General features: G+C 44.0%; 1 protein-coding gene across 1 annotated transcript in view; it reads right to left on the bottom strand.

Moving 5' to 3' along the window:
- Window positions 1-14,158, bottom strand: part of EIF3E (eukaryotic translation initiation factor 3 subunit E) — a 79,583-nt gene extending 65,425 nt beyond the window's left edge. Inside the window, exons 1-3 of the mRNA XM_077493174.1 lie at window positions 13,993-14,158; window positions 9,018-9,135; window positions 5,791-5,908 (exon numbers count right to left, since the gene is read on the bottom strand). Of these exons, the coding sequence (XP_077349300.1) occupies window positions 5,791-5,908; window positions 9,018-9,135; window positions 13,993-14,082 (326 nt within the window). The 5' untranslated portion in view covers window positions 14,083-14,158. The remainder of the gene's footprint in view (window positions 1-5,790; window positions 5,909-9,017; window positions 9,136-13,992) is intronic.
- Between the last annotated feature and the right edge of the window lie 4,381 nt (window positions 14,159-18,539).

Raw genomic sequence — 18,539 nt, forward strand, 5'->3', positions numbered from 1 at the left:
TCCCAAACAAGACCGACATCAGGAAGGAGCAGCACTCACAGATTAAAGTGGTAGTAAACCCGCAAATTTTTTTTTTTTAAACCTGCAAAGCAAAAGGCATAATGAGCTAGTATGCACCGCATACTAGCTCATTATGAAATACTTACCTTAGAATGAGGCCCCGACATCTGGCCCGATCCACGCCGAGGGAGCTGACATGCTCCCTCAGCGTTTCTTCCGGGTATCGCGGCTCCGGCGCTGCGAGTGGCCGGAGCCGCGATATCGTCATGCGCGTGGGAGATTTCATTCCGCCCGCCGGCCACTGCCGGATTTTCTGGCCGAGAATCCCCTTGTGCGCATGCGCCGCTGCAGTCAGCGGCGCATACCGAGGGGAATATCTCCTAAACCGTACAGGTTTAGGAGATATTTTTTTACCTACAGGTAAGCCTTATTATAGGCTTTTCTGTAGGTAAAAGTTAAAAATTCGAGTATACAACCACTTTAATACAGGCCAGGCTTGTCCAGATGAAACACTATGTGTAGCTTCATGAATTAACCACTTTTAGACCGGACCATTTTGCTGGTAAATGACCAGAGGTCTTTTTACAATTTAGCACTGCGCTGCTTTAACTGGTAATTGCGCGGTCATGCAATGTTGTAACCAAACAAAATTTGCGTCCTTTTCTTCCCACAAATAGAGCTTTCTTTTGATGGTATTTGATTGCCTCTGCGATTTTTATTTTTTGCGATATAAATGGAAAAAGACCGCAAATTTTGAAAAAAAATGATATTTTCTACTTTTTGTTATTAGAAAAATCCAATAAACTCAATTTTAGTCATACATTTAGGCCAAAATGTATTCAGCCACATGTCTTTGGTAAAAAAAAGGCAATAACTGTATATTTATTGGTTTGCGCAAAAGTTGTCACATCTACAAACTAAGGTACGTTTTCTGGAATTTACGCAGCTTTTAGTTTACGACTGCCTATCTCATTTCTTGAGGTGCTAAAATGGCAGGGCAGTACAAAACCCCCCCAAATGACCCCATTTTGGAAAGTAGACCCCCTAAGGAAATTGATAAGTGGCATGTTGAGCCCATTGAATATTTTATTTTTTTGCCTCAAGTGATTGAATAATGACAAAAATTTTGTGTAAAAAAAAAAATAAATAAATAAAAGTTGTCACTAAATGATATATTGCTCACACATGCTATGGGCATATGTGAAATGACACCCCAAAATAAATTCTGCTGCTTCTCCTGAGTACGGGGATACCACATGTGTGGGATTTTTTGGGAGCCTAGCCGCATACGGGGCCCCGAAAGCCAAGAACCGCCTTCAGGTTTTCTAAGGGCGTAAATATTTGACTTCACTCCTCACTACCTATTACAGTTTTGAAGGCCATAAAATGCCAAGATGGCACAAAACCCCCACAAATGACCCCATTTTAGAAAGTAGACACCCCAAGCTATTTGCTGAGAGGCATGTTGAGTCCATGAAATATTTTATATTTTGCCACAAGTTGCGGGAAAATTACAAACTTTTTTTTTTATTTATTTTTTCACAAAGTTGTCACTAAATGATATATTGCTCACACATGCCATGGGCATATGTGAAATGACACCCCAAAATAAATTCTGCTGCTTCTCCTGAGTACGGGGATACCACATATGTGGGACTTTTTGGGAGCCTAGCCGCGTACGGAGCCCCGAAAACCAAGCACCGCCTTCAGGCTTTCTAAGGGCGTTACAGTTTTGAAGGCCATAAAATGCCAAGATGGCACAAACGCCCCCCAAATGACCCCATTTTGGAAAGTAGACACCCCTAAATTTAGGGGTACACTAGTGAGACCAGGTAATAAATGGCGGGTGTCCTGAAACTATAAAAAAATAACTAACCAACCAGCATCACCTGGAACCGTTATATGGTGATCACTGGTGAAAGGGTTAACTAGGGGGCAATCAGGGGGCTTTATGCGGTAGTATATGGGGGTCCCTGGCGCTATAAAAGCTGCGGCGAACCTAAATACCTACCTGCCTAACTAGCATCACCTGTGACACTAATACAGCGATCAGAAAAACGATCGCTTATTAGGCTGGGTTCACACTGGAGCGATGCAGGAACGTCACAAATCCGCGGCGGGTTCCCGCATCGCATGCCTCCCGGCGGCAGTTCACACTGCCCTATGCGAACTGCTGGGAGTGTCAGTGAAATGTTAATGACACCCCCAGATCAGTTCGCATATCGCAGTGCGATCTGCAAACTCGGATCGCATGGTGTGAACACCCATGCGATCCGATTCTGCTGCGGACCAAAAAAAGGGTCCCGTGCGAGTTTGCGGCAGGTGCGACACGAATTCAGCCATACTATCTGTATGGCTGAACTCGAATCGCACAGAGATCGGATGTGATTTGCACTGCAGTGCGGTGCGAATCACATCCGTTCTCAAACCGCTGCAATGTGAACCCAGCCTTGGTGACACTGGCGACGGGGGGTGATCACGGGGTTAAACCTTTATTGGGGGGGTTAGGGGGGTACCTTAGAACTAAAGGGGGCTAACCCTAACTGCCCTAAGAGTTATTACAGTCACAAATGACACCAATGCAAAAAAAAAAAAAATGCAATTGGTGTCACTGTGACTGGGGGGGGGCAGGGGTAATTGGGGGGGTGATCGGGGGGTAAAGGGGGGGTGTGAGTGTGCCTGGCATGTTCTACTGTACGTGTGGTGTGTTGGTGCAACTCACCGATCCTCTCTCCTCGGTGCCGGAACGAAAAATACCGACACGGAGGAGAGATTACATCACTTCCTCTCCTGCGAGGAGAGGAAGTGATGTCACGGAGCATTTCTATTCGTCGGGAGCGATCGCGAGGGGGTGGCCATGAACGAATGCCGACCGCCGCAGGCACTGGGGGGGGGGGGGGGGCCCCCATCGGGCCCCCCACCCGCGGGAAGGCAGGGACTTATATATACGCCCATATGCCTGCCCGTGCCATTCTGCCGACGTACATCGTCGTGCGGCGGTCGGCAAGTGGTTAAAGCACAAAGCAATCTTTTAGCTAGATATTAATTCCTGAGCAATAAGACTAAGGAGTACAAGGGTGATTGTAATGCCTGGAAAGGGGTAGAATTTCAGTTCACATTTACATTATAGTCAGTGGCCATGTTGGGGGAATTTTCCTAATTTCTGCAGCTGGAACAAAGCTTGTTTTATCTCCAGTAAAATAAAGAATTATAACTTTTGTCAGGTTACCATGACGGTCTTATCCAGGTGACAATAGCAGGGGCAAGAAATGGTTAAAATCTCAAGAACAGCAGTAAGAGATTTTCTTTTTCAAAAAAAAAATAATATTTGGCCACCCCATTCTGGGCATATTGATGTGTGGAAAGCGTCCCCACTCATTTCCAGGTATGGGGGAAGCCGGTGACCTCCTCCCACGATACAGTTCTAATCCTTACCGGCTACCCTGCAGGGCAGCTCCCTATAGACCTCAGGGCTAGGGTGGTGTCCTGAGGTTGTAGGTACTTGGGATAGTTTCAAACTAGCTTATGCACAAGTATGGCACACAGAAGCTTTGCGCCGGCACCTCCCAGCCCTTTAAGCAATTTCAGATTTTGATGATGGGTTTATCATCATGTGACCACTGTGATTGGTGGTCACATGATCAGAAAGCTGCTGATCGCAAAAAGCGATCAGGAGTTTTTTTTTCCTTTAGCCGACAGTAACTGTGCTGGGAGTGCACAGGGTACACGCTCTCGGCAAAGCTGCATCTGTTAAATTGGTACACAAATATGCACCCTCTTGCTGCCAAGGCCCACCCACCAAGAGACTACATATTTGCATACTGTTGGCAACTAGGGATTAAAGGAAAGATGTAAATTAACACTGGAAGCCAGAGTTTAAAGCTCCATGTTCATCTAAAAGAGGATGAAAAGTTCAGCCGAGTGCAAAGCATGGCGGACAAAAATAATAGTATTTTGTTTGAAAGTTTACAGTTAAGTATTTGTTGTAAACTTTGAGGCTGAATTACTCCACAGTGCCTGTGGCAACAGATGTGCAATGAGGACTTATCGCTAATGCTTGTTAAGTATACGTGAATATTGCAATGTCCAGAGCCTGGCCAAATATTTTTTTTTTCCCTTTAAAGTTTAGGATAGAGTAGGGAAGGCTTGGATCCCATCTGGTTTTTACTGCTTCCTGCATTAACCCCTTCCCGCCCAGGTAAGTTCCCAATCATGGTTACAGACCAAGAGCCAACTGACATCTCGGTTACTGAGCTAGGAGTGCGTTCTCAGCACAGAAGCCTCAGCTGTCCCTGAATGCAATATGTGCAACATGTGGGCGTTAAAGCCCACCCTTCCTGCCACTGCACATATGCATTAAAGAGGAACTTTAGTCTGCTTACATAATTTGTAATAAAAACATCTTTGCCATTCTGAAGCTTCCCGCCAACCACTTCGCATATTATTTAGGGTGATTCTGTACTTGCCAAATATACTGCAGAAATCTCCCTCCACAGAGTCTGGCTGCATACATTTTTAACTGTGGGCAGCTGAAGCTGCTGCCTGTTCACTTCCTGGATTTACACAGACACACCTCTAGCACTGCAGCTCTCTCGAGGGGGGGGGAGAGACCTGATGTCATAAGCCGAGGCTTTTTACCATACAAGAAACAGGAAGTGGGCTGTATAAGGAATTTACTGACAGAAGAACAAAATGTTTTACTATCCAAAGTTAAAAAAAAAAAAACAAAAAAAAAAAAAACACAAGGGAAGATTTAATAGATGGAAAGTTGAAAAAAATATAATTACTGATGTTCTGCTTTAAGTGGGTGACAACAGACTGAGATATTGTCTCTCACTTCCTGTCTTGATGACATTTATCACAAAAGTCTGCTGCAGGGACAAAAATTAAAACCATGGAGTTCTAGCCTTACTCTACTAAAGAAACTTGTATTTCTGTGTCATGGAGTTACCCCGCAACATTCAGCGAGTTAAAAAAAAAAAAAAAAAAAAAAGAAGCATATAACTGTAAAAACCTTAAAAAGGGATACTAAGCCTAAACCAATCTATCCAACTCTAAAAAAGTTTGGGCTTGACACACCAGTAAAGAGGAACTTCAGTCCCTTTTAATGATGGCCCAGCCCCCTTCATGAACCGCCATCTTTGATAATCTGGCACACACACAGATGTACTGAGATAGTCTTCCTGTCCTTTGGGTCCTCGAATTGTCTTAGCAGAACATCTGTGCGCACACACACACAAACACACAGGGATTTCCCAGACATGCTGAGATGTAAGACTTCCATGTCTGCTCTATCTTCACGCATGTGCAAGAAAGCTCTTTCGCGAGTGCAGATGGGCTTTGTTGGAACCAAAACTTGTGGAACATTTGCAGCACACATGCACCAGTTTGTGAAGCGGTCTACTTGGATGTGTGCGGTGGACATCACAAAAAGCTGGGTTTTTTTTTAAATAAAAATATATATCTCATATTACACACACACACATCCACAATTGGATATATAATGTGAGAGCGTGGAGACAGTTGTCTTATGGTCTTCATCTTTACAGCACATTCATAACCCTACCAATATGCTGCCAGTCCAAGTTCTGAGGCATAACGGTATTGGTTATAAGGACAACAGACATTTTACATACAATTCATCATTATCCTCATGTATGTGGCTGAAGAAAGAGCTGGAAACATTGTTCACAGCAACCATATTTCACAATTTGAGTGCAGAGCTGACCACGGGTAGTACTTTTTTCTGACACACCAACGCAGGAGGTCAATGAAGAGTCCTTTACATACCTAGTAGACTGCATCTGCCTCGTTGTTTCAGGATCTTCAAACATCTTTACAATGGGTTCTGTTTCAGCCTGCAGCTGTTTCAGCTGTGCAACAACTGTGGTTCTCTTCTCCCTGAGAGCTGCAAAAAATAAAAAATAAAAAAAAAAAAAAATCAGCAAACATAAAAGATGTTACAAATAATGGAAAATGGTAATGCTCGCTAAATACTACAATTAATGTACATTATAAAATAAAAAAATACAAAAACCAGCAAAATTTCAGTAGGATTCTTACCCACGGTATAAAGAAACAAAAAATTAAAAAAAAAAAAAAAAAAAAAACACGAGCAAAGTCGAGTGAAAGCCAGATTGCCAAATCTGATTTGGCACAGGTGAACCAAGACTGCCACATCTCAAAGTTTTTAAAATCATTGGTTCCCTTTGGTTATTCCTTTAAGTTTATAAAAAAAAAAAAAAAAAATAAAAAGAAAAAAAAAAAAACTATAGCAGGAGTCTGTGCAATCTTTGGAGGTTTCTGTTTTTACTGAGGCTGGCGGAGTACATTACTTTAATAGTGGAGACTCTGGCAGCGATTATTCAGCACTTGAAATTAAAGGACTGTATATTAGGCCATGGTGATGCAGGGATATTACAGCATACATGGGCCATGTTTATTCGCATAAGGATGCACCTGTTCATGCATCTCCCCCGCAGGTAGTCCCATTCATATCAACTGAGACATAGCCGCTGCTCCCAGTTCGACATCCATGTGGGAGCAAAACCCTGAACGCACACTGCGTTTGGACACACACCTGCATCCACACAGATGTCAAATAGGGAGCAGCGGCTGTGTACCAGTTGATATGAACTGTACTACCTGAAGGGGGACACATGAACACCTGAGCATCTCTTGTGAGGTAAACGTGGCCCTAGCACAGGAGTATGCTATAGTATGTCCATGTGAACAAGACCATTGCGTGATCATGCTGCTCTATCAGATTATTATTATTTTTTATTCTAAAATACAAAAAACGCAAACAGTGAAAAGCATTGAAAAAAACTGACAATTTTGTTATTCTATACACTGACTGCAGAGAATTCGCAATCCCAGCCTCTAACAGATTAGGGGAATGAAGCACAGGAGTTACATCATCAGTGAATATTCAATGGGTACAATAAAATAAAAAATTGCGGACTTAGAGGAAGAGGAGAATAATATGGCACCAGCAGGCCTGGAGTGGATAAGGTGAGCTTGGCCTTCAACGCTGGAGGAGAGTAACCAAAACAACAAACTGTGCATATGCCATACATATAGGAGAATGTATGCCTCAAAATGCTTAGGTCTCTGCCAGATACAGTGGTACCATCATCCTTTTAACAGCGATGTTGGGTTACCCCTACTGAACCCTCAGCATAGGGGAAAAATAATAAATAAAAAAAAATACACTCTCGGTACCGAAGAAGTAGCACAAATTACGTAATAAAATAAAAACCTTCATTTTTCCTATGCCGAGGGTTCAGTAGGGGTAACCCTTGGCTATACCAACATTCATATGCTATGCATAGTAACATTATGTCAAATGGCGACGACCTCCACCTAACTATACTTCGACTTTAATGTAAACTATGCCATTCCTCTTTCTATACCAACTAAAAATTCACATAGGTTGCAATAAGTCATTGTTCCCTTCCACATGTCATAGATCCCTGGCATTCCCCAGACAGAGAAATGCTGTAAATCACCTTTACTTACTTTCATTTTTTTCTTCATCTCAGTTTATCATATTGACTGGAATTAAAAAAATATTCTATTTGGTGACCACAGTCCAAAAAAATAAAAAAAGTTGGCACATGCGTAGTAGCTCTGCATTCAGGGCACACTGAATGCAGAGAGCACTGTTCTACAACGGTGACTCCCGTGTGCATGAGCGGGAGTGACATCAAAACAGCTCTAGTGAAGACGGTAGTGCCAGGAACGGCGATAACTCAGAGCTGAAAGGCTCCGTTTACCAGGTAAGTGTCATAATGAACTAGTATGCAACACATCCTAGCACATTAGACCATCAACCTGAAAAGTAGCAGATTAACAAAAATAAAAAATAAAAAATTTCATATGTTCCAAGCCTTATAGCTCCATATTAAAAACACTTCTAAGGCTACAAAATGTTTTATTAAAAAAGAATGAAAGTATCAAAACGTAACAATGTATATGCCCGCAAGCCACAATGGGGAGTAAACAGTTCTGGATATACTGAATAAGGAAGATAGTGCTCATAAAAATGTAAACTATGGTACCAGCCACAGCACTACTTCTACTTTGTGTACTCTGCCTCTGAACAAATGGTCATTCAGATACTATATCACTGAAGACATCTATTATTACAGGCTGGAACCAGTTGATGCACGGAGGTCTTGAGTTTGTAGAGACTGACGGATATACATGTCACTGTTGCCACAGATTAGGCACAATTGTCTGTCAGTGCACATTATTTGGAATACTCCGCCACAAAAGCCAAGGATACAGTACCTGCTTTATTGCTACAATACTAGCAACAAAAGCATAGTAGGTAGGACCCAGCTCCTGCACAACAGGCGTAGAGTGAAGCAGGATGCACCTATGGACACACCATCGGGCTGTAGGATCATCACTCGTCATCTGTCAAATTGGCATCTATAGGGACTGCCCTCCTATATTTATCATGGGGGGGGGGGGGGCTAGAATTTTAGGAGGGAAAGGGGGGTGGGAGTCGACTCCCATGGTGGGTTGCAGGCACACACTTATGTTTTGATAATTTTACTTTCATTTTTTCAATACAATTGCTTTGTAGCCTTAGGAGGTGTGCCATTTTTTTTTTCACATGGGGCAGAAAAGCCTGTTCCCCATGAGCACTCTGAAGACAAGGAGCTTTGCTATCTATGTGAAAGCATTGCTCTCTGTGCAGAGATCTAACACACCCCCTGCCAAGTCAGACCTACAGATATGCAACCAGCAAAGCTTACACTCCCTACTGATTGGACGCTGAATCAGCAGGTACATGACAAAACTCTACAGAAAGATCTCCAACTCCACACAGAGAGCAATTGTCCTTCTAAGCAGCGTGCTGGCAGGGGAGGGCTTTTCTACTCAAACGAAAATAAAGGCTTTGACCACCTTCTGTTTTGATACACCTAAAATTAACTGAATATTCAATTGGGCTTTCAAGTTCTCCATCTTGGATTGGGACTGTGCGTTACCTCAGCATAACTCACCAAAAGGAATTTCCTTGTCTGGATACAAGTTCTTATAAACATCCATTGCAAAGTCCACCATGTTGGTGTCACTGAGCAAGTCCAACTTGCCCTGAAGGAGTTCTTTTTCATTGTAAATCTGCAAAGACAAAGTAAAATATGTAGGTGATGCAAAGACAGATGGGACTCACTAAGGAGAAAACACAGAATATTAATTTTATTTAAATCAACAAGGATATGACTTCCAGAGGCATACTTCATTGTTCAATGACACATGTGACAACCCCTGAAAATAAACCAGCACTGAGAGGAATATGAAGGGTTTCATTGCTAACCACCTTCGTAAAACGCTCGTCATCTGGCTGCCACACACATCAACACCGAGGTACTGGACTGAAGAAAGCTTGTAGCAAGTGGAGTCAGAAATACTGATCAGCATTCAGGGTTCGTGACTTACAAAATACTGAAATCTATAAGCTAAGAATAACATCCAAGCAACTAGAATTGTCATGAGGATAGGTCCACACTGGTAGACTCTCTCTCTAGCAGTACAGATTTTAAGGTAGAACTCCAGTTTTGTTGGAGGGGAAAACACAAAATCCTTTCCATAACACCTCCTCACCCCTGCCAGCAGACCGTAAACCAAAACACAGCCCCGGAGTGAGCATCCATCATAATGCTCACAATAGCAAGTGCCTATTGGTCAGTACAACCATGTGACTGCATTGACCAATGGGAAACACATCTGAAGCTCTTTCTTTCAGTAAGGTGTCCCGGAAGAAGAGATTCTCAATGATTAATGTGGACACGTGACCACCCTGACCAAGGAGCACTTGCCAGTGTAAGCATTATAATGAATACCCCATCCAGGGCCATTTGTGGTGTACGAACCACTACAACAGCATATCATGACTGCTATGTGCAGTGAGGTCTGGAGGGGTGCCCAGGATATTTGGCGTTTGTTCACCTTTTCATGAAAAAAGTGAAGATCTCTTTAAAGGCTTTATTCACACTTGTCCATCATGTGGACACGCAGAGTGCCATTCATTCTTAAAGCGGTTATAAACCCTCAGAGGGGAAAAATAAAAATAAAAACCCTTGTAAGACAAAAGGCATAATGAGCTAGTATAAACCGCATACTAGCTCATTATGAAATACTTACATTAGAACAAGGTCCCCCATATCCACGCCGAGGGAGCTGACATTTTGCCCTCAGCGTGTCTTACGGGTTCGCTGCTCCAGCGCTGTGAGTGGCCAGAGCCACTATGACGTCACTTCCCGACAAGGTCCGGCAGCATCTGTCAGACCTTCACAGCAAATGCGCCGCTGACGTCAGCAGCTGCATGCAAAGTGAATTATCTCCTAAACCGTACAGGTTTAGGAGATATTCATTTTACCCACAGGTAAGCGTTATTATAGGGTTACCTGTAGGTAGAAATCAAAAAAGTTGGTATACAACCACTTCCCATCCCAGCCATTGTAATACGACGGCCACAGGAACACTCTGTCCCTCTGGGGGGGGGCATCGTACGACGTCTTCGGCTTCCCGGTGTTGTAGGGGAGGGGCGTCACGTCACTCGACAGCCGATACGCGTGCACGGCTGCCGCTATGTCCACTGGTCACAGAGCAGGAACCGGTGTTTTGTTGATTTATGCCCTCCTATTCGATGGGGGATACCATTTCATGGACACTACGATGTAGGCATTCGCTACCGTGATGTCACGCCAGCTGATCAGTAAATCAGCTGGAGTGCCCTTCCGTTCTGCATATGCGCAGGCACAAATCGACAGAACACCAGGACAACTGGCTCCCGTGTATGTGCAGGAGTGATGTCATCCTGTGCCAGCCAATGAAGAGGCCTGAAGATCAACACTCAGAAGATGAAGATGTGAGATTGTTGTATGGGGGAGGATTCACCCTTTAGTTCTGCTTTATTGGCAGCCCAAATGCAGCAACCAAGATGTGTGGTCCTGTACATAAAAAACCCAAAATGGAAAAAAAAAAAAACAATTAATAAATATTGCGCAAAGCGATTCCTGATGGCGTGTAGGACTGGACAACCCATTGAAAGCAATGGGATGCTCTACGTAAAAAACACGACAACCCACTACACAGTATGATGGGGGCTACTGCCCTGTACACACAATGAGAATACTGGACAACATTTTTTAGCAAGAAACACATGATCTCCCTCGTTCCCTCTCATAGAACGGCAATCTGACTTGTTTACATAGGCAGACTGCTGTTCTGCCGCTCTACAAATAATCGCTAGGTTCTTGGCATACATTGCTTCTGCCAGACCCACTGGTGGGCTCCCCCGGGGTCCCTTCTCAGCAGGAGCAAATCACTGATGGCACGCGCGCTGCAGTCCTTGCACTCTAAAGCAGGTACATGATTTTGCGCAACAGGGCTGCCCTGCTGCAATAAATATGTGGTAGGTGGTGAGGAACCAGTAAAAAAAAAAAAAAAACACCACACTCCTCTTTACTTCCACCCTAGACTGGAAGTTATGCCATGACGGCGCTCTGGTCCTCCAAGACCATAGAGGCCACCCACCGCTACCCATCAGAAAATGCAACAGAAGTGATGTTCCATTGTGGCCACCTTGGTACACTCGCAGTAAGCCTTCAGTCAGAAGCTGGCAGGGGACATCTTTTTTTACACCCACCGAAGTCTTGCATTTCACAATTACTTTTACCAGTAAACTCAGCTTATATAGGGAAATACAGGATTTGGAAATCCAACAAACTGTTTTGATGTTGAATTTTAAAAGTAGGAGGTGTTCTGTCAGATTATGTAACCTGTGAGATCAACAGGCTTGCAAATGCTTTTAAAATTCAACATCAAAACAGGTGGACGGATTTCAAAACACTGCATTTCACCAATTTAAGCTCAGATTTCACATAGATTTTAAAGCACAGTCCCACCCAGAAGTGGAACTTCCGCTTTAAGCAACCCCTTAGATGCCCCATTTGGCATGTAATTTTTTTTGTTGGGGGGGGGGGGGGGATCTAGTGGATACCTTCTTTTCAGTGGGACTTCCTACCTCTTTTCCTCTCCTGGGCCACCAGCAATCTTCTCGGACACGTCACAGGTCCCAGAAGATTGCCTGGCCAATAACAGAGTGCAGCCCCACAGGCGCATGCGCAGTGCACACCCGGCTGAGAAGCCGTAAGCTGTCACGGCCAGGTGCCCACAGTTGCTATGGTGGAGAGGAGGGGGAAGAGCGAGGCTCCAGGTGGCCGCATCGCTGGACCGTGAGACAGGCAAGTGTCTGTTTATTAAAAGTCAGCAGCTACGCTTTTTGTAGCTGCTGACTTTTAATAAACTAAAAAACAGATGGAAGGCCACTTTAAGATCCTCTTGCTTACCTACAAAGCTCTTCATGGCTTGGCACACCATTATTTCTCTGAGCTTTTTTCAAATCCCCCCCCCCCCATAACCACCACTCCTCAAATTCTGTGTGTCCCCCCTACACTGTATGGGAGACACAGCCTTCTCCTGCAATGTACACAACTCTGGAATTCACTTCCAAAGAGATCAAGAAGTCATCTTCTCTAAACCCACTCAAGCTTTCACTTAATTGTCCCTTTTCCCTTTACGTTACCCCGTGCATTTATTGTGTCCTCCTTGTAAAGTGCTTTGAGAAGACACATTTAAAAAAAGGTGCTATATAAAATAAAGTTTACTATTAGTTGTTAATTGGTAAAAATAAGCATGAAATGCAAGAGACTCCGGTGGGTGGTGTAAAAAGATGTTTGTGTGCCGCGGAAGAGTTCGGGTGTACCAAGATGGCCGTGATGGAACATCCCTTCGGTTGCTTTTACTGACGGAACACCGGCTGCACCGTTGGATTGTTTTTTTGGGCGAGCGCAAGGACGGGGGTCTGCTGCTGCTTCTGAAAGTGATCCAGTGGCTCCTGAGCTGCTCAGAACACTATCATGAGAAGGAAAAAAAATAAAAAATAAAAAAAAAAAAAAAAAAAAAAACACACACACACACACACACACACACACAATAGTGGGGATATGGATGATAGCAATAAACTACTTCAAAGCCACAACGCATGTGTGTAATATATAAATACACACACACGTTGCAGTCTCCAAGTGGTTGAAGCGGAGTTCCACCCAAAAACGGAACTTCCACTTTAAGGGAGGTGACCCCCCACATTTGGCGTGTCATTTTGTTGGGGGGGGGGCAGGGAGCCTCTTTTCTGGAGGTTCCCAGCTCCCACTTCCTCCCGGAGCACCGGAAGGTTGATCACCTCTCCCCTCTCCCTCACGGAAATCATCTGGGTCACGTCACCGGTCCCAGAAGACTGCCTGGGCCAATCACAGTGAGGCTTGTGCAAGTGAAGCCACAGCCGGGCTCCCACAGTTATTAAAAGTCAGCAGCTGCAGTAGTTGTAGCTGCTGACTTATTTTTTTTTCAGCAGAACTCCGCTGTAACATGGAGGTATTCTGCGGTGGACGGGGCGGTCACAGCCTTCAGCGATGACGCTGAGCCCCCGCGGCAAAGCTCTCCGACGCGTTGCCTTCATCAGGGGACAAGCGCGCTGAATGCAACAAGGACGGCCGCAATACCTGCAGCTGCTGTGCATTTATTCAGCAAAAACGGTGCAAGACGGCGTCCCCTCACCCCCCTGTAATTCACCTCTGAAAATCAATCCAAACACAGATTGCTTTTCAGAGGAGCAGAGAGTTTACCCACACACCCGGCCTGATGGTCCTCTGGAGACGCAGCACAGGATATACACTATGAGAGAGGCCTGCACTGTGACCGGTCTGTGGTGCCATAGCCGCCTCTGTACAGCTCCCAGCCAATCACAGGGCTCCAATATATAAACTCCAATAATGATAAGCCCGGCTGTACTCCTCTCCAGGGCCCAGCATGGCGCCTCTCTTCACCCATATGGGAGACTCAGCCTGCAGGCCGCGGCCTCCCTCCCCTTCTCTCCATATATCCCCCCCCTCTCTCTCTCCTATCACTCACCTCTTTCACCGAGAGGAACTCCAGCAGCGGGAAGACCAGGTGCCGGTCCAGAAAGTGAGCGATCCTGGTGGTGAGATCGTAGTCCGCCATGGTGGCAGCCGGCGGCGTGAAGGGAAGAGGGATTCAAAGGCGGTAAAACTTTATTACACTAACACCCTAGAAGCCAGCGTGAGGAAGAAAGAACAAAACGGGCGTGGCTAAGCGATCGCCGCTAGAGGGGGCGTGGGAGTCATTATTGAGCACTAGAGGATAAACCGTATAGACACTAAGTGTCTTCATCCGCTCCGGGAGCCATACTGGAGTCACATCACTCAGACTCAGCAAGAGTGTCAGATCTGGGTGAGCAGCTTATAAAAATCACACTGATGAGGAATCTTTATTGATACAGTGAAACCTTAGTGTGAGAGTAACTTGGTTTGAGAGTGTTTTGCAAGACAAGCTAAATTTTTTAAATTAATTTTGACTTCATATACAAGCAATGTCTTGATATAAGAGTAGCGTCACAACTGAGTATAAAAGAGGAGAGGCGTCCCTAAGTGTTGCAATATGGTTACATTTAATGTGGTTGTAAACCCTTACAAACCACTTTGACCTACAGGTAAGCCTAGATTAAGGCTTGCCTGTATGTCCAAGAAATATCTCCTAAACCATTTACGAAAATGCGCCGTAGACAGCGGCGTGCAGGCACACTATAGCCCAGGGATATGCAATTAGCGGACCTCCAGCTGTTGCAGAACTACAATTCCCATGAGGCATAGCAAGACTCTGACAGCCACAAGCATGACACCCAGAGGCAGAGGCATGATGGGACTTGTAGTTTTGCAACAGCTGGAGGTCTGCTCATTGCAGATCCCTGCAGTATAGCCGTTAGCAGCAAGCTGCTGGTAACTGCGATATGCCATTAGTGGCAGCTCCCATGCGCATGCGCTATGCGATGCATAGTAGCCCATTATGCTTTACCTTTGCAGGGAGACAAAGAAGAAGTAAGCCCATCAGGGTTTACTTCCTCTTTAAAGAGGAAGTAAGCCCATCAGGGTTTACTTCCTCTTTAATGAAAGTACAACATATTGCTACACTTAGATACATAGTAGGTGAGGTTGAAAGAAGACACAAGTCCATCAAGTCCAACCTATGTGTGTGATTATATGTCAGTATTACTAGGGGTCAAGTCCTGGGAAAAGAAGTCTAGGAACTCACCCAAGATCACCCCCCCCCCCCCCCCAAAAATAAAAAAGTGTGTGTATATAATATATATTGTGACAGGGAGGTGGGAGCAACGTCATGCAGTGATCAGTGAAAAACCTGAAAACTGAGCCTCTTTTTGACACTTGTTGTTTACAAGTTAAAATCATTTTTTTTGCTAGAAAATTACTTAGAACCCCAAACATTATATCTTATTTTTTTCTAACACCCTAGAAAATAAAATGGCGGTCGTTGCAATACTTTCTGTCACACCGTATTTGCACAGTGGTCTTACAAGCGCACTTTTTTTGGAAAAAATATACTTTTTTGAATTAAAAAATAAGACAACAGTAAACTTAGCCCATTTTTTTTTATATTGTGAAAGATAATGTTACGCCCAGTAAATTGATACCCAACATGTCACGCTTCAAAATTGCACCCACTCGTGGAATGGAGACAAACTTTTACCCTTAAAAATCTCCATAGGTGATGTTTAAAAACAGAGGAAGTCTTGGGCTAGAATTATTGCTCTTGCTCTAACGATCGCAGCGATACCTCACATGTGTGGTTTGAACACCGTTTTCATATACAGGCGACTCACATATGCGTTCGCTTCTGCGCGAGAGCTCGTCAGGATGGGGTGCTGTATGTTCTTTTTTTTTTTCTTATTTATTTTAGTTTTTATTTTGACACTGTCTTTTTAAAGAAAATATTTTGGGTCACTTTTATTCCGATTACAAGGAATGTAAACATCCCTTATAATAGAAAAAAAGCATGACAGAACCTCTTAAATGTGGGATCTGGGGTCAAAAAGACCTCACATCTCATATATACATTAAAATGAAATAAAAAAAAAATGTCACTTGAAAAAAAAAAATCTCCTTTAACCACCTTCAGACCGGACCATTTTGCTGGTAAATGACCAGAGGTCTTTTTACAATTTGGCACTGCGCTGCTTTAACTGGTAATTGCGCGGTCATGCAATGTTGTACCCAAACAAAATTTGCGTCCTTTTCTTCCCACAAATAGAGCTTTCTTTTGATGGTATTTGATTGCCTCTGCGATTTTTATTTTTTGCGATATAAACGTAAAAAGACCGCAAATTTTGAAAAAAAATGATATTTTCTACTTTTTGTTATTAGAAAAATCCAATAAACTCAATTTTAGTCATACATTTAGGCCAAAATGTATTCAGCCACATGTCTTTGGTAAAAAAAAAAGTCAATAATTGTATATTTATTGGTTTGCGCAAAAGTTGTCACATCTACAAACTAAGGTACGTTTTCTGGAATTTACGCAGCTTTTAGTTTACGACTGCCTATCTCATTTCTTGAGGTGCTAAAATGACAGGGCAGTACAAAACCCCCCCAAATGACCCCATTTTGGAAAGTAGACACCCTGAGGAAATTGATAAGAGGCATGTTGAGCCCATTGAATATTTTATTTTTTTGCCTCAAGCGATTGAATAATGACAAAAAAAAATATTTTTTTTTTTTTTACACAAAGTTGTCACTAAATGATATATTGCTCACACATGCTATGGGCATATGTGAAATGACACCCCAAAATAAATTCTGCTGCTTCTCCTGAGTATGGGGATACCACATATGTGGGACTTTTTGGGAGCCTAGCCGCGTACGGGGCCCCGAAAACCAAGCACCGCCTTCAGGCTTTCTAAGGGCGTAAATTTTTGATTTCACGCCTCACTACCTATTACAGTTTTGAAGGCCATAAAATGCCAAGATGGCACAAAACCCCCACAAATGACCCCATTTTAGAAAGTAGACACCCCAAGCTATTTGCTGAGAGGCATTTTGAGTCCATGGAATATTTTATATTTTGCCACAAGTTGCGGGAAAATTACAAACTTTAATTTTTTTTTATTTTTTTTTCACAAAGTTGTCACTAAATGATATATTGCTCACACATGCTATGGGCATATGTGAAATGACACCCCAAAATAAATTCTGCTGCTTCTCCTGAGTACGGGGATACCACATATGTGGGACTTTTTGGGAGCCTAGCCGCGTACGGGGCCCCGAAAGCCAAGAACCGCCTTCAGGTTTTCTAAGGGCGTAAATATTTGACTTCACTCCTCACTACCTATTACAGTTTTGAAGGCCATAAAATGCCAAGATGGCACAAAACCCCCACAAATGACCCCATTTTAGAAAGTAGACACCCCAAGCTATTTGCTGAGAGGCATGTTGAGTCCATGGAATATTTTATATTTTGCCACAAGTTGCGGGAAAATTACAAACTTTTTTTTATTTTTATTTTTTTTTTCACAAAGTTGTCACTAAATGATATATTGCTCACGCATGCCATGGGCATATGTGAAATGACACCCCAAAATAAATTCTCCTGAGTACGGGGATACCACATATGTGGGACTTTTTGGGAGCCTAGCCGCGTACGGGGCCCCGAAAACCAAGCACCGCCTTCAGGCTTTCTAAGGGCGTTACAGTTTTGAAGGCCATAAAATGCCAAGATGGCACAAACCCCCCCCAAATTACCCCATTTTGGAAAGTAGACACCCCTAAATTTAGGGGTACACTAGTGAGACTAGGTAATAAATGGCGGGTGCCCTGAAACTATAAAAAAAATAACTAACCAATCAGCGTCACCTGTAACAGTTATATGGTGATCACTGGTGAAAGGATTAACTAGGGGGCAATCAGGGGGCTTTATGCGGTAGTATATGGGGGTCCCTGGCGCTATAAAAAGCTGCGGCGAACCTAAATACCTACCTGCCTAACTAGCGTCACCTGTGACACTAATACAGCGATCAGAAAAACGATCGCTTATTAGGCTGGGTTCACACTGGAGCGATGCGGGAACGCCACGAATCCGCGGCGGGTTCCCGCATCGCATGCCTCCCGGCGGCAGTTCACACTGCCCTATGCGAACTGCTGGGAGTGTCAGTGAAATCTTAATGACACCCCCAGATCAGTTCGCATATCGCAGTGCGATCTGCAAACTCGGATCGCATGGTGTGAACACCCATGCGATCCGATTCTGCTGCGGACCAAAAAAAGGGTCCCGTGCGAGTTTGCGGCGGGTGCGGCGGGTGCGACACGAATTCAGCCATACTATCTGTATGGCTGAACTCGAATCGCACAGAGATCGGATGTGATTTGCACTGCAGTGCGGTGCGAATCACATCCGTTCTCATAAACCGCTGCAATGTGAACCCAGCCTTAGTGACACTGGCGACGGGGGGTGATCACGGGGTTAAACCTTTATTGGGGGGGTTAGGGGGGTACCTTAGAACTAAAGGGGGCTAACCCTAACTGCCCTAACAGTTATTACAGTCACAAATGACACCCGCCGGGTGATCAGGGGGTTAAACCTTTATTAGGTAA

The sequence above is a fragment of the Lithobates pipiens genome, unplaced genomic scaffold (genome assembly GCF_037356315.1).
Source record: "Lithobates pipiens isolate NorthernLeopardFrog02 unplaced genomic scaffold, aLitPip1_a1.2 Scaffold_19, whole genome shotgun sequence".
Classification (NCBI taxonomy): domain Eukaryota; kingdom Metazoa; phylum Chordata; class Amphibia; order Anura; family Ranidae; genus Lithobates; species Lithobates pipiens.